Source organism: Equus caballus, chromosome 28 (assembly GCF_041296265.1).
Source record: "Equus caballus isolate H_3958 breed thoroughbred chromosome 28, TB-T2T, whole genome shotgun sequence".
NCBI lineage: Eukaryota > Metazoa > Chordata > Mammalia > Perissodactyla > Equidae > Equus > Equus caballus.
In genome coordinates this window covers 47,866,065-47,890,522 of record NC_091711.1, presented here as the reverse complement: position 1 = coordinate 47,890,522, position 24,458 = coordinate 47,866,065, and the positions used below count along the sequence as shown (strand labels likewise).

The window sequence follows — 24,458 nt, the reverse complement described above, 5'->3', positions numbered from 1 at the left end:
CAGGCTGGTCACAAGCAAGCAGCAGACAGCCACTAACCAGGCATACACAGCGGCGACTCCAGGCCTGGGTCACAGACACAGCCAGACGGCCAGCTCTCCTCAGGCAGGCGCTCCTGACCCGCCCAGCCTGGGGGTTCAGGAGTCCCCTAGCCACCCCCAGCAATGTCTCAGCTCTCCGCCAGAAGAGGTGTCCTGTAGCTCCTGGAGGACACAGAGACAGCAGACAGGACACGGACAGGCCTCCCCAGGGCTCAGAGTGGGGACAGTCCGTGGACCCCCAGAGCTGCACACATCAGACTCCCGGCTCCCTCCCGCCTCGGGGAGGAACTGAGGGCCCGAGGCCTGTTCAGGCCACAAATGGTGGCACAGATGTGTCAAGGCCCCTCGGACTGCCGGTGGCTCAGCCACCCAGCCGACAGCAGGGGGTGACGGTGGCCTTTGGAATCACCTCGACTTGCAGGCCCAGGCTCAAGGAGCTCACGGTCTATGCAGGAGACCCATCCCTACACAAGTCCTGAGCCAGGTGGTGGGGAGGCCGTGGGGGCTGGTTAAGGGGGTCAGGGAACAATCTGACAATTTGCAACCACAGAAAGGATGTTGACAGGACAGCCTCTCTGAGAGGGCCGCGGGACTGGAGCTGTGGTCCACACAGAGCGTGGCGGGCCCTTGGGCAGACACATGGAGAGGGTGGGTCACCCGGAAACCTGAGCGGTGGGCCAGGCGAGAAGAGTTAAGGGTCCACAAGAGGCCCACGAATGGGTAACAGAGAAGACAGCTTCAATCTTTTAAAACACTTAAATCAACTCAAAAGGAGTGGGCAGGTGGGACAAGGAAGAGGGCACAGGCCCTGCAGGCAGCAGAGCTTCTTCAACCACTTACCAGGACTTCTCTGACACCCCACTTACTCATCTGCAAAGTGGGGACAATGTGGCCCCTTCCGGGGTGGTTGTGGGGGTGGCAGCCACCCACATACATCCCCTGGCCCCCAGCAGGTGTTCAGATACTGGCAACCACCAGCTTCTCCTCTCCCTGGGGCATCCTCGGGCAGCCCTCCCCGTGTCCCCCAGTCAGCCCAGCCTCCCACCATGCTGTCCACCCTTGGGCCACGTGAGGTGGGGCCCCTGACATCCAGGGCTCGCCTCCCCTCCCCCCACATCCAGGGCTCATCTTTTTAAGACGGCCAATTCTCCAAATGCAGCAGGCAACTAAGTGACTGTGAAGGATCAGGTGCGGGGCTTTTCAGAGCTTAGAAAGTGACTGGTGGGTGGCCATGTCTCCCCTTTCCTTGCCTCCACACGGCCTGGCCCACCCCGCAGACATCAGCACACAGCCCAGTCCTCTCACAAACACGGAGCACACCTCAACCTCCAGGAGGCCTGCCACCTCCCTTCTCCACGCTGCCTGCTGCCTGCCCGGCCGCCCTCATGCTCCTCACCTGTCAGACAGGCTGATGACACTGGACAGTCATGGGGTTTCCCAGGCCTGCTCCTCCCCCCGACTCCCTCCCTCCCCACTGGGCAGCCGCTCCATCCTGGCAGCAGATGGGGGATGCTGGGGCTGATCTCCCAGGGCCAGCCCACCCTGAGAGTCCCAATTCTAGATGTCCGGCTAGAACGCGACACTTGAGCAGCCCAGGTGGAGCCCACGGCTGCCTGCCCTCCTGACCCTGCCCTCCTCAGGCCACCGCCTGGGCCCCTCGGCTGGCACAGGGGCGTGACCCTTGGACACAGGCTGTCCGGACAGGGAGCAGCAGGAGCAGGATGGCCCCCCCTGCCCCGCCCTCCTCCCAGCCTCACTCCCAGCCGGCCTGCAGCCCCGCTCCTCGATGCACAGGGCTTTCTGGCAGTTGACTCATCTTTCACTTCCTTACCACCAAACATCACACATCTTTCTGGGCTCCAGGGACAAGGAAGACCACCAGTACATTTCACTCCTTTCGATTCTTCTGGGGTCAGCAGCTTTAGCCCTGCTGCTAGCCTGCCCCCCCCCATCCCTACCACCCCCCACACACTCTTAGATGCTTACACCCCATGTAACTTTCCGATGGAACACCTCTGACGTGACTCACACATCGCCCTGCATTCTTAAGCCATGGCTGTTAAACAAAATATCCCTTTTCCTCCTGATCCAGGATGTGCTCAGCACGCCTCCGACAGGCTCACCCAATACGACAGGACAGTGGAAGGCCTGGTGGCATGCCATTGCTTACCCCCTCCCCCATGCAGCAGGGAGCACGGGTCACATGCTCAATCAGAGTGGCCTCCCATCCAGCCCACCTGTCTCGTCCCTGACACTCCTGTCTGGGTGGAACAGGAAAGGGGCTTCAGAAAGCGGCCCCTGGACACCAAGCCTGGGCGCTGAAGCCAGTACAGGACCCCAAGGACACCGCAGAGGGGTCTTGAAGGAGTGCACAGCATGACTGGCCTGAGCCAGCGGGCAGTGTCACCTGGGACAGCTGGGCCCTTCCCCCCTCCCCCACATGCAGGAGCCTCAGCCCCACTTCTTGGAGGGAGCATGTGTGAGATGAGGCACTCCCCGCCCCCAACTTCTCAGTAGCAGCCGGGGACACAAGAGACAAGTGCCGTGTGTAGACACTGTGGCAGCCCCGTGGCGCGTTAGTTACAACCCGGTTCTTCTAAGAGTGAGAGTCTCAGTTTTGTGATCTTGAAGGTCTGTGTGTTTTTCTAACTACTCAAGGTGCTTCAGAGTTTTAAATGCCAAATTCCACTGCCAGAGGCAAATGCTGACATGCATCTTCCTATCTCTGCCATCCCAGGGGCCCTCTGAGCTGCCGGGGCCCTCGGCCCCCCGACCCCTCGGGCTGTGGGAAGGACTGAGACCACAGCAGCCCTCACCGGTCAGGCCAGGCTCACCCCAGCTGTGCAGCATGGATTCTCCCTCTGCACAGACGCTGCCCAGACAGTGATCCCCAGGCAGCTGCCCAGGGTAGCTGTGACCCCACAAACGATTGCACTCAACCCAGAGCTCGGCAACCAGAGAAGAGAATGCACCTCCAGGCCAGCATCACCCCCACAGCTGCCTGTGGCTGTCGCGTGGGAACTAGCAAGCCTACAACCTCAACCCAGAAAGCAGGAGGGACATGGGTGTGGTACAGCAAGGCCCCAAGGAAGGGGGCACCCAGTGCAGGGGTCGAGGGCGAGCAGGGAGGCAGCAGGACCACAGCAGGGTGGGTGAGCCTCACTCCCAGGAAGGGCCACCCGGGGATGAGGGCGGTCCCCTCGCAGTGCAGCCCCCACTCCCCGAGCCCCTGGCTGGCTCCACTCACTTCCTTAGCTCTCCCCCAACAGGACCGGGGGAGACACGGGGCCCTCTCCGTGAGGTCCCAGCTGCCCAGCAGGCAGACAAGGGCTTTTAGGGTGCCCAGCCAGGGGGCACCCCAACGTGGCCCAGAGCCCAGTCCCGGCCCCAGCAGAGGAGCAGGCACATGCTGGCTGGGTCTCCAGGAGCCGTGGACAGGAGCTGACCTTCAATAAGCTGACCTCGCAGGCCCCCATGCCAACCCCAGCCGGTCCCAGGGAGGGCGGGACAGTGGCCTGAGGCCTCACCCGGCCTGGCTGCCCCTCCCCACTCCTCCTCGGGCTAAACCCCATTTCCTGCCAAATGGGCTGCGGTGCCCCCTCCTTTCACTCCTCCAGTGGCCCTCCCTGACCCCCAGCGGGGTGAGGACCCCCCCGTCCCACAGCCTCTACTCTCTCCACCATCCCACCTGGCCCGCTCTCCCTCCCCCCACACACTCCCTGAGGGCAGCAGCTTCATTCATCATCCTCCTCCACCGGGGTGCTGCGGTCGGGCTACCTGCTGCCCAGGTCCACAGCCGATTTACCCGAGATGGAGAAAGCAAGATGAGATCCTCTCCGATCCTGAAAACCCTGCATGGAAAACAGCACCAGCGACGTGTGTACATGGTATAACGTGAGCAGCACCTCCCAAGCGTGGAGATGGCACAGTCTACACAGCACCTCCCCATGCGTGCAGATATGGGACAGTCAGCACGGCAGCTCCCACCTGCTACTCCACCACCTGTGCGCCACTCAAAGTGACCATCCTCACTAGTGCCATCCTCAGAAACCCGGAGCTCGGCCCATGACACGCATGCACAGGAACCCAAGCACTGCACCGGCCCTCGGAGTCCCAGTCCGGTGTCCCTCCCACCGTCCCCTCCTTTTATCTCCAAAGGGACAGGAGCACAAAGGGACAACTGCTGTGCCAGGCATCTTCCGAGCCTGCCCAGGTGGCCGTTCCTCTCTTCGGAAACACAAACCCAGCAAACTCCCTGACTCGAGGCTGCTCTCAGGCCTCCTCAGCCCTGGGACCCACCCTCGGCCCCACAAAGGGGGTGCGGGCCCCAACCTTCACAAGCACTTCCCTGCCTCTCCCCCTCCCACCTGGCTCAAAGGGTCTGCTCAGAAGCCCCCAACTGAAGGCCTCCACCTCTGCCAACAGGACCCACACATGCCGCGGACAGAGCCCCGCGTGGAAACGGGAGCCGATGTAGACCCCACGTCAGCGACATGCAGAATTCGTTCCATTCTCTCCCCTCCAGAAAGGAAGTCAGTCTCGGTGCGCGGCCACCGCTCTGCAGAGCCACATGCAGAGGTGAGCTCTTCCTTCAAAGGCTGTCGTCTCCCGCTACAGTGTGAGTTTGGAGGTGGGGAGGAACCAGGCCCAGCCAAGATCTGAGTCAATGATGCGTCTGAGTTCCAGAGGGTCCTGCTGGCAGCCTTCCTCCTCGTGCCCCCAGAGGCCAGACCTCCAGGGTGTGTTCAAAATCAGCCCCGCTATCAAATTTCAAAGGCAAGCCAAGTCTGTGCCTGTCCCCAGAGGCCAGGCTGAGTAGGCACAGCAGGGAAGCCCCCAGTTCTCCTCTTTCCCTCTCCGGGCAGGTCACAGACCACCTTGGGGAGGTAGCAGCCCCCTGGCCTCTGCGGGGCCCATGCAGAGAACGCCTGTCAATCTACCTTCCAACAGCACGCCAGGAGCCTGGAGGACTAAGAAGGAACCAATCATGCAGGCTGCACTCTGGGCCACAAAGCCACTTCCTGGGGCCCGGGATAACAATTCTCATCCTGCTCGGCAGGCATACCGGAATTGAACGGTTAAGTAAATGGATGACAAGTGGGAGGAGCCCAGGTCCCGTGGCTGAAATGGATATTTATTGATCAGCAAGGGGAGGAGGCCAGAAGGATCCACGTGGCAACAATTAGACCACAGACTATATCATCAGGAGGAACACGTTTCACCTAATAGGGCGCAGGTGGAGACACACAGATGCAGTTACGGGCGTGTGTCTCCACGGTTAGTATACACACATGCACTTCCTCACTCTGTCAGCTGGGAGGGCCCAGAGCAACGAAACCCCAGCAGCAACAAGCACACCCAGTGCCAGATCTTGGTTTCTAAAACCATTCTCCAGTGAAAAGAACCGTGCTCCTTGGAGACTGGCTGGATTCTAGGGCTGGGAAAGGAAATACACTCGATGAGCCAGGAGCACCTCGTTGTGCTCCCCTCATGCTTGTAGAGCACCCTCCATGAGGGGGGGTACGTCAACTGAAAGGGTTCCCAGTGGCCAAAGCTGGACAACGTGACCCACAAACCAAACAGAGTGGAAGCGCATCATAACTCAAAGCGTAAAACAAGTAGACGCGAATCCGTACTAATAGAAAAAATGATTGAATAAATTAATAAATGGGGGAGAAGAGACAAGTCTCCCACACAGAAGTCGTCTAAATAATTTCTGTAGACACTCCACCCTCAAGCAGGTGGGGCATAACTCCCTGCCCCTTACGTGTGGGCTGCACATGGTGACTTCCCTCCAAGGAGGACGGGCTGGACGGGGAAAGAGGGGAACTTCGCCCCTCTTTTGAAGAAGCTTGACAAACACACCTCGGCCAGGTGACCAAGGCCAACACCACAGTGAGAAGTCGTGTTGACAGCACACGCCCTGAGGTCATGGGATGAGAAGGGACTTCACTTCTTGGTCGTCCTCCCAAAACCCACGACCCCAGTCTAACCCCAAGAGAAACATCCAAATTACGACAGACGATTTCCAACTGTCCAAACAAATCCCAATGGAAAGCGATCCTACAGTATACCTAATATTCCTCAAGACTGTCAAGGTCATCAAAAATAATAAAAGTCTGGGGCTAGCCTCGTGGCACAGTGGTTAAGTTTGCACGTTCCGCTTCGGCGGCCTGGGGTTCACAGGTTCAGATCCTGAGCATGGACCTACGCACCGCTCATCAAGCCACACTGTGGCAGCATCTCACATAGAAGATAGAAGGACCTACAAGTAAGATATGCAAATATGTACTGTGGCTTTGGGGAGAAAAAAAAAAGGAAGATTGGCAATAGATGTTAGCTCCGGGCCAAGCTTCCTCGTCAAAAAAACAAAGAAAGAAAGAAAAGTCTGAGAAACTGTCCCAGCCCAGAGGAGCCTAAGGAGACATGACAATATCTAGGACGGGGTCCTAAGACAGAAGAAAGACATTAGGTAAAAATTCTAAAAATCTGAATAAACTATAGACTTTGATTAATGTATCAATACTATTACAATATTGTTATGGCAATGTTATAATACATTAATTGCAACAAATGTCCCACACTAATGTAACATGTTAATAACAGGAGAAACTCTGGGGAGAGACGGGTATGTGAGAACTCTTTGTGTTATCTTTGCAATTCTACTGTAAAACTGTTCTAAAAAATACAGTCTATTCAAAAACAAAACAAAAACAAACCCAGCATGCCGCCCAGTGCGAGGCAGGCGGCGGACGGGCAGGGCTCCAGGCTCGCTCAGCAGTGCTGTCTGAGCATCCATGACACCCACAGCCAGACCCCGGCCTGCCCTTGAAGTGCTCCAGAGGGCACAGGCAGCGAACTTTCAAAACCATGTGATCATATAATAACAGAAAGACAATCGAGGAAGAGAAATAGCAGGGCAGGCAGTGACAGCCACATGAGTCCCACCCTCTCACGCCTCCCCCCTCTGCAACCATTCAGCCCACACACACTTGCCAGACACTGTCTCCAAGGAGGCCAGCAGGGATCCATGAAAAGAGGGCCACTGCCCTCCAGGAGCTCAGAAGGTAGATGGGGAAACACCAGCACAGGGGCCCTTAGCTCCATGTGAGTGGGAAGGCCAGGAAGGCTTCCCAGAGGAGGTGCCTTTTGTGCAGCTCACATAAATGGTAAGCATGCCAAAGGCCACTGGAAATGAAAAGAGACCCGGGAAATGGCCCTGCACGTGGTGGGTAAGCGTGAAGAGTCTCAGACAGCCAGGGCAACAGAAGGGGCTACTCTGAACTCAGACTCCGGGGCCTGGTGAGGCAAAGTGAGCCCACCTAGACTCGTAAGACAGGTGGGTCCAGGGCCACCTGGAGCTGCAGAAGAGGGGCCACACTTCAGAAGAGGCCCCAAGCACAACGCTGTCACTACACACTGCCACAGGGATCACGCTAGGTGAAGGAAAGCAGACCCAAAGCCACATACTGTGTGAGTCCATTGACATGAATGTCCCAAACAGGCAAATCCATAGAGACAGAGAGATTAGCGCGGTTGCCAGGGGCTGGAGGAAAAAGAGGGAATGCAGAGTGGCTGCTAAAGGGTACGGGTTTCTTCTGGGGATGACGAAAGTTCTAAAATTAGACTGTGGTAATGGTTGCACAATTCTGTGAATATACTGAAAGTCAGTGAATTGCACACTTTCAATGGGTGGATTATATGCTATATGAATTACACCTCAGTAAAGATCGATACACCTCAATTACACCTCAACAAAGATGTTTAAAAAACAAACAAACCCTCTCTCACTGCCCAGCCTTGCCCCTCCCTCAGGGAGCCTGCCCCACCCCCCACCCCACAGCCCAGCTGGCCGCCCGTGGGCCCCCAGGACCCCAAGCTGCTGGGCCCTGGAGGTGAGGCTGCACCCACGCCCATGCTCCAGGTCACTGGCTGCAGGAAGTGCGGCCACTCATTAGTCACCAGATGTGTAGGGAGCTCCTGCTCTGGGCTGCTCAGGATACAAGGAAACATTACTCGACAAGGAGGGAGGAAAGGCCCCAGGCTCCAGGGAGCAGGAGAGAAGTGCGGCAGCGGGACAAACAAGGCAGGAGGGAACCAGAGTGAGGGCTGCTTCTCTGAACAGGGGTGAGGGAGGGGGGCTTGGAGGAGGCCTCCCTGGCAAAGGGAACAGAGCAGAGGTGTGCCAGCATGGGGGTCTGCCGTCCCTGGAACAGCCCTGCAGGCACCTCCACTGACAGGGCGGAGGGGAGGGCCGGTGGGCTGGGAAAAGCAGGCCAGGACCTCTCTGTCGTGGAAGGGGCCTGTGGCACAGCCCCGGTCAGGTGTGCCCCACAGCTGCACTGGGGAGGGACTCCTGCCTCCTTGTGCCACCTGGCCACCCCCCGACGGCCCCAAGCCCCTGCCCACAGGGGACGAGCTAGAAGCACCAGCCCTTTCCATTGACGATGGGGAACCCAACCAAGAGGGAGGGGGAGCCGTTTCCCCAGGGGCCCCTCTGACCACCGCGGCTGCCGATGGCGCCCAGCGCACTGGGTTTCTCCTACCCACAGCTTAACTCGGGTATGGTGACACAGAGCAGCGCTGGGCAGAGCCACCTTTGCCCCCATTCCCGAGGGACAGGTCACAACTCACAGAGCACAATGCTCCCCGAGCAGCCCCACTTCACAGAGGGGATCCACGCAGCGCTGAGCAGCAGGTATCTTTCTTCCCCAGGGACAGTCCAAGCTCCGAGGAGAGCCAGCAGCCCTCACACCCACACAACCACGGCCGCCCCACCCAACTCCAGCCAGGCTGGGGACGTGGTGCACAAAGGCCTTGCACCAGCCCACGGGCTCTTCCCCACAACCTCCTCCCCTCCCCCTCCTGCTCGGGGAAGCTGTGGTGGCCAGGCCTCCCCACGCGGGGCCCTCCTGCGGGGGGCGGTACACATGAGGCCAGCAACGGGCCAGGCCAGCTCTCAGGCCTCCAGCTTCCATGTTCTACACCAGGACCCTGGTTTACAGGGGACCAAACTGAGGCCCAGCCTCAGCGGGAGTTCAGCATCTTGCCCAAGATCACACAGCAGCAGACCCAGAGTTTGCTCCACCTAATCCCCCCCCATACAGTACCCAGGTTAGGAACCACCCAGTTTAGAGACCACCGGGTTCAAACCCAGCTCTCCCACTGACCAGCTTGGGGCCTCAGGGAAGTTACTTAACTGCTCTGTGCCAGGGCTTCCCCATCTGTGAGATGGAGCTGGTAATGGCACCTCCCTCCAGCTGTCAGGAAAATCAATCACATAAAGTCCGTGGAACGTCAGGCCCAGCGCAAGATGGCTCCTGCCATCAGTGCAGGCTTGACAGCAGAGACCTCATCCTGACTTCAAATTCACTTCTCATGCTTCTTTCACAAACCCCCAGAAACTTAACTGAACTTTACAAAGGGACTAGGGGGCGGTGAGGTTAAGAGTAGAGTCTTCGGAGACGAACGGCCTGAGTGCCAATCCCGGCTCTGCCATTGAACCCACTGGGGACGTCGGCAAGCCCCCCCCCCACCTCTCTGAGCCTCAGTCTCTTCCTCTGTAGAACTGGGTGACGGCGTGTGATGTGAGGACCACGTGGGACAATGTGTGAAAAGCACACAGCAGAACGTCTGACACTATGCTGAGTGATTTCTATCACTGTGAATCCTTTTTTGATGGCCCAGCATTTCCTGTCCTCTCGTGTGACCACAGGGGACTTTAATCACAGAGTTAAACATAATCACAACCCGGGTTATAACTCAAATGCCAAACGATCTGAACAATAGCCCTTCGACGGCGCCTGTTATTAGTGGTGAGTTGTGGCCCAAAGTCTCCGCCCAGCCTCTCTGTACAGGCCACATGCAGACACCAAAAGAGAAAAGAACATGGTTTTCTCTCATTAGGGAAACCTGCGTTCTCATGCTCCAGCTCTGTCTGTAAGAGAAGTCGGAGCACCCTGCCGTCAAGTTCTCAGGTTAACCGATTACATTTCTCCATCAGCAGCTGGCTCCAAGCAGGTGACGGGGCTGCCCCCCACCCCAGGGCTGGTTGTGCCTTAACCACTCTGTCCACTAACTGACCATCACCGTCAGGGACCTGGGCTTCCTCCTGAGTCCATGAGCCAGCACCCGGCTGCTGAGGACTGGACAAGAAGGATGTGCTCTTAGACTCCTCTACAAGGGATGTGCTCTACATTCTGCCCACGATAAAGACCCAACGAGAGTCCCCATGTCACCGGAAAGCCAAGGGAAAATCAGATCTAAAGCCACCGCAGGGCCAAAGAGCCCCCACGCCAGCTTTCAGCTTCCCCAAACCAAAGGCCTTCCAAGCGCCATGTGAGCGGCCAAATTCGCCGTGGGCAGCTTCCCACAGACGCCCCTGTCTGGGCTAAGCGAGCAGGAGCTGCTTCCCCAGCGAGGGCATCTGTATTCCTTCTATTACTCACTTTCCACAGCCCACGTCTCATTTCCCCAATTCATTTTTAAATTCCTCCAGCGCAGGAATGCTCTGCTCCACACCCCAACACTGTCAGCAGCTTCCCCTGGGCAGCAAGCACACACTCCGCTTCCGACAAGAAGGCTCCCCTCTACTCCTGATGACAAGTGAGGCAGCCTCCAGGCCACCTCGCAGAAAAGGGGACAGAAACTCAGAGGGGGGCAGTAAGCAGGCCACAGCACCACCAGTGTCTTCCTCCCCAGCTAGCACACACCTTGCACTAACAGGCACTCTGAAAATGCTCGTTAAGTCTCCAGCACGGCCACTAGGCAGGAGCCCCCCATCCTGACACACAGAGAGGGCCCAACATCAGAGACAAGGGACCAGAGGCCTGTGCAAAGGGAAACCGGCTGAGCTCCCCGACACCGGGTAGCCCCTAGGAATGGGCACCTGGCTGGAGCCACACCACTCCAAGATGGGAACCCCATTCCCGCACAAAGCTCTGGCAAATTCAGCTTCCAAAGGGAAACCCCCAAACCATGAAGCGCGGGGAGCTGGAAGGGGGTCCCCTGGGCCCCGTGAGAGGACGGGGTACCCAGTGGCACAGCCACCAACATGGGTCACACCATGGAAACATAAGGGGGCCCTCTCCAATCAGGCACATTCCATCAAGACGTGGTCTGGGTTTGCCGCTAGCAGCTGTCACATCTGTAGCATCGCTCAGCTACTCTGTCACAGAGAAGATGGACTTCAGGCTCGCGGCCTCCCCTGGCAACAGTGGCAGCTAGAATCTCATATCACTTTGCCTTCGTTGTGCCTGAACCACTCTTCTTTGCTATCAAACAACAAAACAGCAATTCAGGAAAAACGGGCCCGATTCTTCCCCTCATTTCTAGCTGGTGAAGGTGATACCCAGGGAGGTCACATGGAGCTGGTGACCCAGCAGTCTCCTGACACCCACAAGCTGGACTGAACAGATAAGAGGAGGGCGCGGAGGCGGGCCGTGTGCAGGCTCTGGGGTCTGGAGAGAGACAACCTGGCTCTTCCTCCATGAAGGGCCCCCCACCCACCTCGGCAGAAAACACAGAATAAAGGGGCTACCACGGCCAGGTCCAAGCAGACCACAACTTTGCGACTTTCCCATGCAGTTTGCAGGAAATGCCTTTCCCGAGTGCAAGCAGACAGACAGGGTAGGGACAGGCCCTGCCCGTCCCCAGGCTGCACTGCTGGGACAGCCACATCCCACCAGCCAAGGCAGCCGAGATGAAAGAAGGGCAGAGGAGAGGGTGGTGCCCATCTAGAGGCCCCAGGGACCCCTACCTCCCAGTCCCCAGGACCAAGCTGGCATCCCCGCCCCCCAAGTCCAGCACTGTCCAGACTGTTGGGGTTTGCGGCCCCTTCCCCAAGGTCACAAAGTGCTGGAGAAGAATCAACATCACAGCCAAGGCAGGGGGAAGGCCAGGCAGGCCAGGCCCCTCACCTGCACCATGCAGGCGGGCTGCAGAGGCGTCCGCAGCAGGAAGGAGGGGCAAGCTTAACGAGGTCCATGAGCCAAGAGGTCCCAGCTAACAATTCCGGGATGTGGTTCCACCCCAGCCCAGGACAGGGACAACAACTGGAACACACTCACCCAGCCGGACTGCGTGTCCCCAGATAGGCCTGGGACACTGTGGGTCAGAGTCAGGGAAACGACAGCCACCTGGGGGCAAGGGCACTGCCAGCCTCCCCAGGGTGATCTGACCTCTGCCCTGGATGTGCCCGGTCAGTGGGAAGCCTGCATCATCTCATCTGATGCTCTAATCAGCCCCCCTGCCTGTTTACTGGTGGGGAGACTGAGGCACAGGGAGGCTCAATGCCTTCTTACCCAAGGTCACAGAGCAGGTGTGTGACGAAGGCAAGAGTTCAAATTCCTCTATTAACTACTGCGCAGCCCTGCCCCTATGGGCCCTGCCAGGCCCAGTCCTAAAACAGCCTCTGGGGCTGGGCTGCACTGGGGGGCGGGGACTAAGGAGCCCCAATTTGTGTGTGTGTGGGAGGCTGAGAACTCTGTTTCCTCCCCAACCCAAACAAGGAAGGCAAGAAGAGAACCCCATCCTGCAAAAGGTGTCTCCTAAACTGAATCCTCCCTCCCTACGAAAACGCGGAGCAGGCAACAGCCCCAAGGGTGAACCCAGCTTCCAGGGGGTCCCCCCTCACTTCCGCAGCCCCGGGGGGCTGCTGCTCCTTCTGCCACAACCCTTAGGCAGGGGCAAGCGCACCAGCCCACCAGGCTCTGGCTCTCCTCCTCCCCTGGTCGTGGGCCTGGAGAAGGGTGCAAGGCCTGCTCGGGGCACGTGGGGGCCGTAGGTTGGGGGCTGCCATCCTACACCCCACCTCCTTGCCTGCACAGGGGCTGGGCCCCAGCAGAGCCCCACCAGATAAAAGTCCCAAACAAAGGGAGAGGAGACACAGCAAAAAGAGGGGTGCAGGGAGGGGGGCGAGCACCCACAACTTTTTGGTGGGGTCGTCCCTGGGGTCGCAGGCACCGGGGACTCCCTCCTCCTCTTCTGCGACCACAAGGAGAGGCTCGGGAGGACAACATTCGCCGCACCCACGCCCCCACCTGGATTCGGTGACCTCTGGCCGGGCGACCACCACCCCATCTGAGTCCCCGCGCCTCTGGGATGTCCTCCTCTCCCTGACCGCCCGGGGAAGGCAGACCAGGAGACGCCGGTGGCCGCGGCGCGCGTGGGGGGTGGCCGTGACGCGCGCCCCGGCCAGCGCGGGACCCGGGGGCGTGTGCGCGGGGCGCGCCCGCGCAGGGCCCTGCTCCGAGGGCCGCCGGCTCGTGCCGGGAGCGTGTCCGTGTGTCCACCGAGGTCCGTGTGGGCGTCCGCGCGCGCGCCGCTTACCCTGCGCGGAGATCAGAGCCAACTCTCATCCACCCTCCGCCGCGGCGCCCTGCTCGCCGGCCGCGCGGCCGCGCTGCACCTGCCGCCCGCCCGGGAGCCCAGCGGCGCCGGGGAGCCCGGAGGAGGCGGCCCCGCGGGTCCCGGCCACGAGCGCGGAGGCGGCAGCGGCGGCGGCGGCGGCGGCGGCGCCCGGTCGCGCGCTCGCGTCCCGCTGCGCGGAGTCTGCGCGCCCCCGGCCCGGCCTGCGCAGCCGCCGCCCCGCCCCGCCCCGCCCACGCCCCGCGCCGCCCCGCCCCGCGCCGCGCCCCACGCGCCCCGCCCCACGCCGCGCCTTAAAGGGGCCGCGCCCCCCGCACACCGCCCCTGCCCCGCCCCGTCCCGCCCGGCCGGCTCCGGGGCCCGCGCGCGCGCGAACTCGGTCACGCGGCGCCGCCTTTGTTTGGGTGACCCACGTGCGCCCCCGCCGCCCGCACCCACGCGCACGCGCGGCAGCTCCTTGGCGCGGCCGCCCGCCAGTCGCGGCCGCGGCCACGGCCACGCGGCCCCGCGCGTCTGTCAAGGCGGATGCCTCGGGCACAACCGCGCACAAGCACACACGCTGCTGGCCCCTCCCCCGCGGCCTGCCCGCCGGACACCCCATGATGGGGCACACCGGGACCCCTTGTGGCCTTTCCTCCGACTGCCACTGCTCAGCGGGCAACCTGGAGCCTGCGCGGGGTGGGGAGGCGGTGGGGCACACCTCCTCTAGACTCCCAGTACCTAGCAGGGGCGGACCCCTACGCCCTGGGGCGCTCCCCATCCTCAGGATCCGGGCCTCTGGGCCAGGCCACTTTCTCTAAATCTCACCTTTGTCATTCAAGGGAGTCCCTCCACCCGCTCTCCGCATTCCTGCATCTCCCCAGGCACCACGTTGTGGGGCAGCGCATCAGTAGAAGGGGCCCACTCTAAGCCCACCTGCCCCTGGGCCTGGGAGACCCCAGGAGATCCCTGACCCCACCTTGACTCCAGGACCAGGGACTGTCTAGCTCACAGGGAGAAGGGATTGCTCTTCAGAACCCCAGGCCCTAACCCTGGGTTGGGAGGACCCACTATCAGCTGCTGCCCACCCAGGTCTGACCGGGAGGTTGGCTGCTAGTGCTTGGGGGGGGAGGGTAGGGGAACCCAGAGAATAGGGAAGGCCTGAAGGCTGTCTTTGCCCAGCCTTCTGGGCCACCCCTCTCCAGCTGGGTCCTCTGGGCTCTGCCCCACCCTTCTGTCCTCCACAAGTCTCCAGCCCAGCCTCCCTGCTCTGCTACAAACCCTACAACCCTGGGATTCCTGCAGGCACCTCCCACCCAAGGAATCCAGACCTGAACTCCCCCCACCCGACTACCCTAACCCACCCCCTAACCTCCCCTGTGTCTAGGAAACTCCTATCCATTCCTCAGGGCCCACAGCTCAAGTGCCCCTGAAGCACTTCATGGGGCAAGATTTGAGGCCCCTCTTTTGTCCTCCCCCAGCATTTGCTGCCTGGGAAGACAGCCCTGATGGGCCTGGGTCAGGGGCAAGCATTCAGGTGAGCCCCTAGCAGGAGGCTGTACCTCTCTGTGCCTCAGTTTCCTATCTGCAGAATGGGGGACCGAATGACTTCAGATTACGGGAGCTAACATGTCCACAAGTGCTGTACAAATGTGGGGTCTATTCCGTGGCCTCAGGCAGGCAGCAGGGGTCCCGCGGCAAGCTGTCTGCAGGGACTAGAGCTCCTTTGGCTGGTCTGAGTCACACTTGTGTCCAGCGCCCTTGCCGAGACCAAGCCCAGCTGCAGACCTCGCCGGGGCCTCCCCTCCTGCCCCTGGAAAGAGCTCCGCCCTCCAGGCTTCCCTGCCTTATCTCTCCGCTCCAGGGAAACCGGACTAGTGTTTTTCCCAAACACAAGCTGTACTTTCCTGCCCCCAGATGACTGTTCCTGCCACATCCTCCCAGGTCACCTTCCTTACCCTAGCTCCACCCGACCTGGGAGGCCCAGCTCCGAGGTTCCCCCTTGACCAGCCAGGCCAGCAATGGTCCCAGCCTCCCGGGCAGCCAGGGTGCTCGGCCATCCCCGTGTGGCACCTGTGCCTCCCGCCTCCCTCCCAGGGATTGCTTTCATTGTTGTTGATTGGGTTCTGGGAAAGACCTGGATTATTCGTGGGTGTCTGTCCTCCCCCACCTCAGGGCCTTGGCCAGGTTATATGCAATTGTGAGGGCCCTTTGTTCACAAATGACAAAAATCCACCTCGAACGAGCCCAAAAGGGACTCTACTTGCTCATGAAAGCAGTAAGTGAGGTATTCACGCACAGCTGTGAACTAGAGCCCCCCACCCCAGCTGGCACAGCAGGGTGCCTGAGGCCTGTTCCTGAGTGAATGGCCAGGATTCAGGGGAACCCAGGGAGCAGGGAAGGGGTTGAGCCAGATTGCTGGGGCCGCCCCAGATTCCTCACTCTCAGCTCTCCCGACAGACGTTCAGTGGCGCCCACTCTGTGCCTGACGCTGCTTGTAGTGGGGCTACAATGGTGAGTACAGCCAGACACGGTCCCTGCCTGGTGGACAGGCACTGACCAGATACCCGCCAAAGTGGGGCACTTGATGTCACAAGGCACCTACACCACCCTGCTCAGTGGCCTATCACCCCATTTATAGAGGAGGACTCTTCTGGCCTGAACTGAGCCCCCCAAATCCATGTGTTGACGTCCTAGCCCCCAGGACCTCGGACTGTGACTGCATTCGGAGACGGGGCCTTTAAAATGGTGACTGAGTTAAAATGAGGTCCTTGGGCTGGGCCCTAATCCAGTAGGATGGGGGTCCGTATGAGAAGAGGGGATTAGGACACAGACACACACAGGGGAAAGATGTGAGGACACGGAGAAGACAGCATCTACATGCCAAGGACAGCAGCTTCTGAAGGAGCCAGCCCTGCAGACACTTTGATCGTGGACTTCCAGCCTCCAGAACAGCGTGGAAATCTGTTGTTTAAGCTGTCCAGTCTGTGTATTTGTGACTCCAGCCCAAGCAGACTACTACAAGGACACAGGTTCAAAGTGGCCACCTGGCCCTCAGGGCCACACCGCTGGTGGTCAGCAAGGCCACCACTGGCTCCCCACCCCTCTGCTGGAAGCTGAGCTGGCCGAGGGGAATGGCACAGGGCAGAGCTGTGCAGAGCCCGGGGTGCCAAACTCTGAGCTGGGTTGGCAGCTCTGGGAGGTGGCCTGGAGCCTGCACACACACCCCGGGCCAGCTGGGTCCTCAGAACCCCCTGTCTTCCGGCCTCAGAGCCCCAAGGAGCAAGAGAAACCCAGGCAACAAGCAGAGAATGTCAGCAGCCAAATGAAGGCATGCAGAAAGAAGTCAGCAGGAGGCATGGGTGACAGAGGATCAGACTGGAGTTCACATCCTGGCTCCTCCCTCGCCCTCTGGCAGCCCACCCCACCCAGCACCCAGCAGGTGCCCCAGGGTCGTTAAATTGGCCTTGGCACTCAGCATCTGAGCCCGCCTTCCATGTGCACACAACCCCATGTCACACAGGATGCTGACACAGAGGGCTCAGGCTCCTCCCAGGGCAGCAAGGACAGATGGGGCAGGACCCCAAGCCCAGGGGCCTTTCCTGTCCCTGAGTCACCTGCCCCTGGATCCTGCAGCACCAGGCACCGAGCGGCCCCTGGGAAGTGGTGGTCAGTCTACTCTCATCACAATGAGGGGAGAAGGAGTGGAGTCGGGGGGGATGGGGGGGAACGGGGAGCCCCACCTGTTCTGTTTAGCTGGGGAAATGCAGGAGGAGGACAGCCCACCGAGTCCAGGCTTATCCCAGGAGCAGTAGGGAGCCATGGAAGGATTTTAAGCAGGAACAACAGAATCCTATCGGTGCTTTTGTTGGAGAAAGCCTTCTGCTTCCAGAATGTGTAGACTGGAGGGTCTCAGTGTGACAAGAAGGTAGGAGTGGGGTGCAAGCAGCTTTCATAGAGCCCTCCCCACAGCCATGACTTGTCCCTTGTCCAGATCACAGATGGGGGAGATGTGCACCGTGGCTGCTGCTGCGAGCAGAAAGGCCACTCAGGGGGCTTGTGGCAGAGCCGGCTGAGGGGCCAGAAGGGGGCTGCTGCACAGTGGGAGGACTGCTCAGAGCTCAGGAGATGTGGGGGACCCCAGGCCGGGAGGTCCCCAGGCTCCCCAGCAAGCAGCCATCTGCCCTGGGCACCCACGCAGCCCCCATCAGCCAGCCACCCCAGGAGCCAGCAGGCTGTCCTGGGGACCCAGCATTTGGAGGGACGGGGAAGATGCCGGGACCGGGAGGGAGGCCTGGGGGCTCACCCTCCCTGAGCCCCCCTGCAATAAGTGCCCTGGGCACTCTAAGGCCTGAGGGCCAATCCCAGGGCCGGAAGCTACTCTACGTTTCCCTTGGCCAAGGGGACCCCCAACCTTTGTCTGCCCTTTGCTGGAGGTCTCCATCTGCACTTAGCAGAACCCACTTTCCCAGCCCTGGGGACAAAGCGCAGGTTCCCACGTGCAGCCTCCACCCGTGGTGGACGTCCAGCCTAACCAGCCTGACCCCGGGCTAGGGAGCTGGTGGGGGCTTCCTGTGTCCGTTGCACAGGTGGGGAAACTGAGCTCCAAGGGGTCATGACTTGGACCAGCATCACACGACTAGGAGCCCACAGCCCCCATGCTTCCATTGCTTCACCAGCCTCGAAATACCAAGGGCAGTGACACAATGACACAGCCATGTGGCAAAAAGATTCCCCGGTGCTTCAAAGAGCCCAGCAGATACACACAGAGGCAGGGGCGCCTGAGGGTCTGTGCATGAGCACGGATGGCGGTGGATTTGCTGCAGGCTCCCGAGGAGGTGATGGACACAGGTTAAGGATTGTGGATGAGAAAGGGCCCAGTGGACAGAGAAATGCCAACAAAGCCCGGTGGGGGGTGGGGGGGGCGGGGGTCAGAGGTAGAAGGGGTGGGCCAGCCGCGGGAATCATGTCTGCTTGACAGTGGTCACGTGGGAGAGCAGAGGCTTGGGAGTGAGCTCAGAGTCCACGGACAAGGGGTCAGTGACCTCAGGAGTCAAGGAGACCCCTCTCCAGGCCTTCTACGCCATGGGTGGGGTGAAGACAGAGGTTCGGACAGCTCCGAGACCCCAGGCCACCCTTCCTCTGCTGTACTCCCCCATCCTGCCCCCTACACACCCCTGGGCCCTCGGGAGCCCCCAGCGCACCCTCCCTGAGGCCCTCCATCCTCAGCCTCTTCTCCCACCCTCCCCAGCACGCCGTCGCTCTGACCGTGCCCCCGCAGTGCTCCCCATGGGGCTGGCTGGTCCTCAGGCCCCTGGCACCAGTGAGCCTCCAGGTGAGGCCCGCAGCCTCCCTGCAGAGCCACCTGACCCACCGCCACCTCCAGCCCACAGCAGGAAGGACCTGCGCAGTCCTGGCCATGCCCACCCGCCCCTCCTGGTGGCCACCACCCCCAGCTTCTCTGACGGCAGGTCCTGCTGCCCGTTTCCTTGCTGGACCACCTCCAGGCACTCGGCCTCCCTGCCATCCTGGGACACGCCTGGTCTGCTCCTGCCTCAGGCACCGCACCTGCGGCTCCTTCTGCCCCGCCTGCTCTCTCCCCCGAGGTCTGCACAACCTCGCCCCCACCCTCTCCAGGTCCTTGCTCAAGTGCCCCTTTCTCTCTGAGGTCCACCCTGACCACCCTCTCTGCCTTTATTTTTCTTTCTAGAACTGAGCACTTTATGATACACTGTGGTTGGCAGAATAAAGGCCCCCCAAGATGTCCACGCCCTGAATGCTGGAACCCCGTGAATACGTTACCTTCCCTGGCAAAAGGGACTTTGCACATGTGATTAAATTAAGGATCTGGCAATGGAGAGATGATCCTAGATTATCCAGGGGGACCCAATGTAATCAGAACAATCCTAATGTAATCACAAGAGGGAGGCGGGAGAGTTGGAGGAGCTGTGACGATGGAACCTGAGGTGAGAGAGAGAAGAAGGGCGATCCGAAGATGCCCCACTGCCGGCCTTGCGCGTGGAGGAAGGGGATTCGAGCCAAGGAAGGCGAGCCGCCTCTAGCAGCTGGACAAGACGGGAAACTGATTCTCCCCGGAGCCTCCAGAGGGAACTGGCCCCGCTGACCCCTGAGGTCAGGACTTCTGGACTCCAGAGCCTTACGTAAGAGAACAAACCATGTTACTTCGAGCCACTGAGTTCGTTGGGATTTGTGATGGCAGCAGTGGGAAGCTGGCCCATACTCTGTGTAATGCCCTGATTTATTCTGTGCACTTTCTGTCTCCCCCATTCGAAAGTCAGCTCCGTGGGGCAGGGCTCTGCCTGCTTCCTCCCTGCTGGCTCCCCAGCACTTAGGCAGTGCCTGGCCCTGGGTTGCATATGAATTTGTCGAATGACCATTTCTAGTCTCGGGGCCTTTGCACAGGCTGTGGTCTTTGCCTGCAGTGCCCTCCTCACCCTCTACCAGCTCCGGGCGCCTTCCTCTGACCAGTCAGCCTGGGTGCCTTGCCTTCTCCATCCCAGCACCAAGACCCAGGGGGGTGGCCTTTGCCTCTAAGCCTGTCTCTCTCACCAATCTGTGCTCTGCCTGACGGCAGGGGCCACATCTGACCCCCTCTAGCTTCCCAGCCCAGGGGCCAGCCCACAGCAGGTACTGGTGTACTGTCCCTCTCCATAAGCTCCAGGGACAGTGGCTCTTCTCTGACCATCTCACCCCTCCTGCTCCCAGAGACGTGCTCTTTTCAGGCACACCTATGATCAAGTGCCTCCTCTTCTAGGAAGGCTTCCCTGACTGCCCCCTTACTCTGAGCTCCCGCAGGTCCACTCTGTCCGTCCTGGACTCTTTCAGAAGATCCAGCCTGACCAGAAGTCCCCCCCAGCCAGAGCCCACTGCCACGGGGGCTTCCTCATTCACCCTGGCCCTGGGCCAGAGCCGCTGTGTGTTCCCCTCCTCCTGCCCCACCTCCCCAGGTACCCTACCCTTTGGACTTGGACGTCAGCCTCAGATCTTCTCCCCACCTTGGATTCTGGGCACTGGCCACAGCCTTCAGACATCTCTCTTGGGGACCTGCTCTCTCCCCGCCAGCTGCTTGTCCAGGCTGTTCTGACCTTTGACCCCAGCCCTACGACACTATGAGGCCCCTGCCTAGAGAAGGTAAGGATCGCACTGCACGTGTTCTCGGCCTCTGGAAGAGCAAGACTGGGCCGGTTCTTGGTGACTGTGCCCTTGGACACACGACCTAACTCTCTGAGCCCCGGTTCCCTCATCTGTAAAGTGAAGAAGCGAGACGCCCAGCGCCAGGCTGGGGCTGTGGTCTCTATCACAGCCCGCGTGGTTCCCACCGAAGAGGCGAGCAGCAGCCTGAGGGGAGGCCGAGGGCGGGCAAGGCCTCCGAGGAGGGGTCTGGAACGATGCGCAGTGCCTGCCTGCCCATCCAGGGGGCTGGGTCTGACAGTTCTCTGTATTCTGTACAAATCAGCACATTTGTACCTCAGTCCCTGGGAGTGCCTTGCGTACAGTACGCACTCAGCAAATGTGGGACTAGTGAGTGGCCAAATGACACCCAGAAACATAATCCACTGTTTCCTTGACTTTAAAATGCCACTGGGTAAGATACACCATCAACCTAACAACAGCTTTTTAGGAGAAATGAACCACCGCTGCTGCGTCAGACGCACTCTGTTGTAAGCTGCATCAGCATCTCAGAAATGTTAAGATGGGAACAAATGAGCATCTTCAGTGGAGGAAGCATGGAGACAAATGCAAGATGTGAGCGGCTTTTCTCTGCTTGTGGCCCTGGGAAGACTGCTCCTTGCACAGTGGGGGCCCTGATAGAATTCATGGCTCCTCAGGATGACTTAGGCCCCAAAGAGGGGTCAGAGCGCAGACTCCCCCAGTCTGCCCGCCTGGGATGGGGGCTTGCCGCCCAAACTTGGGGTTCTGGTTTCTGAGCCTAACGGAGTGCGCCACCTGGTGGCCGCTAGAGGAAGTGCAGGGAACAGGCGCAACGCCCCCTGGACCGACCCGTGGAAGCCTTCCCGGCCCCCACCCCCTGCCCAAGCCTCCCCCAGAGCCGGCCAGATGCCGGCACCGCTTAGGGCCACGTGAGGAGGGTCTCCCTCCTTAGCAGCCCTGCCCTCTGTCCCATTGGGGAGGAGACCGGGTCAGCTAGCCTGGGTCTAGGTTCTGGGTCTTACCCATCATGTGACCCTGGCAAGTCCCTCCACCTGTGTCTGCCTCTGCTTCGCTACTTTGCAGGGTGGCCCTCCTTCCTTCTCTCCCCTCACTCATTCTGCAGCTGAGGCCACCACCAGTCAGACGTGGCCGTCGTAGATCTTCTTGTGGGGGAGGAAGACCCATGTGTGAGCCACCCGCCCTCTTGGTCAGTAGGGCCGGAGGAGCAGAGGGAGCACCCACACGGGCCCAAGGGCCTGGGGGCTTCTCAGAGGAAGGGCTTTCAAGCCCAGGTAGGCATCTGAGGGAGAGCAGGCCTGGCAGAGGCCAGAGGGAGGAGATCGTGGAGGGGTGACAGACCTTTGTGTCCTCGGGCATGGGGCGGATGTGATGGGTGGGTGGGAGCCGGGGGCTTCCAAGCGGATGTGGCCAGTGAGGGGTGGGGGGAGCCCAGAGGGAGTATGACAGAGCAGGCTGGAGGAGGGGCACAGTCAGACACTACCAGATGTTATTATAAGAAAAAGAGAGTAGGGCAGAGAGTTATGATCCTTTGGACCAGCCCTGTCCAATGGAACTTTCTAGAAGGATGGAAATACTCCATAGGTGCGCAGCCCAATACAGTAGACATGCATGGTTATCGACCACTTGAAATGTGGCTAGTGTGGTGAAAAGCTGAGTCTGTAATTGTATTTCATTTTAATGAATTCAAATGCAAATAGTCAAATGCGGCTAATGGCTAGATATTGGACAGCGCAGCCATAGAATATGAAAGTGCATCAGAAAGACATGGCCCAAAACACATGAAAACTGGAGCCTAGTATTTCAAAATGAAGCTGAAAAATTAAGAAAATATAGAAATCATGAAAGAACAACATAATTCAGAATTACAAAATGCAGAAAATTAATGATTAGAGGAAAAGAAAATTAGAAAGTTGAAGAGCTTGGGAGAATAATCAGAAATAAAAGGAAAAAGTAATTCCAGGAACAGAAGACAAAACTAAAAGAGACACAAGAAGGAATAAACACAGGAGTTAACATCTTGAGATAAATCAAAAATAGAAAGTAGGGCATTTTTTTTAATCAAAAAAAGGAGAAAGACATAAAAAGGATTTGAGAGAGAATGACAGATGTGGAAGATAAGCAGAAAAGATCTAACATACAACTGATGCTAGGATCCCATGAAAAAGGAAACAGGATCAATGGGCCAGAGAGAATATTGAAACTATTAATTCAAGAAAGTGTTCCTGGGCCGGCCTGGTGGCGCAGCAGTTAAGTGTGCAAGTTCCGCTTCAGTGGCCCGGGGTTCACCAGTTCAGATCCTGGGTGCGGACATAGCACCGCTTGGCAAGCCATGCTGTAGTAGGCATCCCACATATAGGGTGGAGGAGGATGGGCATGGATGTTGGCTCGGGGCCGGTCTTCCTCAGCAAAAAGAGGAGGATTGGCAGCAGATGTCAGCTCAAGGCTAATCTTCCTCAAAAAGAAAGAAAGAAAAAACGTTCCTGAAATTTAAAACCAACAAACAACCTTGACATTACATATTGGAAGAATATATCCCATACCAGGAGAATTGACCTGGAATGACTAACTCTGAGACATACTTAAGTGAAACTATTGAACTACAAAGAAAAAGAAAAGAAAATCCTTTACACCCAGGTAAACAAATTCATGTTACTCACAAGGAAAAAATAGCAGATCAATTTTGGACTGTTGACAGCCATACTTTAAGCCAGAAGACACATTCTGCATGTCCAGGGAAGGAAACCTGAGCCCAGAATATCACCTCCAGTCAGAACGACCTTCAGTGTTCAAGGCTGCAGACAAACGGCCCTTGTTCGGGATTATTGCTCCTGTGAGCCGTCACTGAGTGACCTACTAGAGAATGAACTTCAGAAAATGGGAACGAAGGCAGAGACAGCAAGATAAGGACTGACGATAGGCACTAAGTGATCTTCTCCTCAGACGTAAACTTAACCGAGATGATGTAGAAACGCTGAGGGAAGGACAGGGAGTTTCCGTGATGGGCGTTAACTGGACGTGAAAATATGATTCCAGCTCAGATGCTGGGGGGAGAGGAAGAGGAGAAGAGGAATAAAAGATCGCCAGCTAATTTCATCGTTGCTCCTCCTGGGGAGCTGACAGACAGCTGAAGAAGAAAGAAGGTGGGAGGGAAAGAAGGAGAGACAGAGGGAGGGAGAAGGAAAGAAGGCAGGAGGCAGGCAGATGGTGGACCACGGATGCTATAGAAAGGTATCAATATAAGTAATCATTACAACATTGTAAAGACACGGTACAGAGAGAGTAAAAAAAACAGGCTAGCTAGGGAAAACCCATCATTTATCTCAAAAAGTGAGGGATACAAGTATTATTTTTCGTATTCTTTTTTTGTTTTTAAAGATTTTATTTTTTTCCTTTTTCTCCCAAAGCCCCCCAATACATAGTTGTATATTTTTAGTTGTGAGTCCTTCTAGTTGTGGCATGTGGGATGCCGCCTCAGCGTGGCTTGATGAGTGGTGCCATGTCCGCGCCCAGGATCCGAACCGGCGAAACCCTGGGCCACCAAAGCAGAGCGCGCGAACTTAACCACTCGGCCTATGGGATCAGCCCCACAAAGTTAATTTTTTAAGAATCCTGAGAACAAAAAACAGAAATGAAATAAATGAACCTAATTGCATATTTAGGTGGTTACAGAGCCATACAGAGAAGAGTTATTCCAAGTGACCTTAAAATAGAATAATTTGTCTGCACATCTCTGGTGGTATGTAACTTAAGGACCAAAAAATGTGCAAAATACTTAATTCTTTTCAACAGTCATGTTGGCGCTACTGTTGGCATTGTTTTTCTGAGACTGTCGTGTATGCAGTGTGGAATAAAGTGCCTGAGGAGTTATTTTCTCAATG

At 58.4% G+C, this 24,458-nt stretch overlaps 1 protein-coding gene across 3 annotated transcripts in view; it reads right to left on the bottom strand.

Annotated features, from left to right (window-relative positions):
- Window positions 1-13,598, bottom strand: part of GRAMD4 (GRAM domain containing 4) — an 83,562-nt gene extending 69,964 nt beyond the window's left edge. The window contains exon 1 of one of the 3 annotated variants that reach the window (XM_023631342.2): window positions 13,369-13,598. In XM_023631342.2, coding sequence (XP_023487110.1) covers window positions 13,369-13,397 — 29 coding nt within the window. In that variant the 5' untranslated portion in view covers window positions 13,398-13,598. Of the gene's footprint in view, window positions 1-13,079; window positions 13,342-13,368 lie in introns of those variants that run through there. The other 2 variants (XM_070254061.1, XM_070254064.1) reach the window with 2 other exon arrangements.
- Window positions 13,599-24,458: the final 10,860 nt, after the last annotated feature.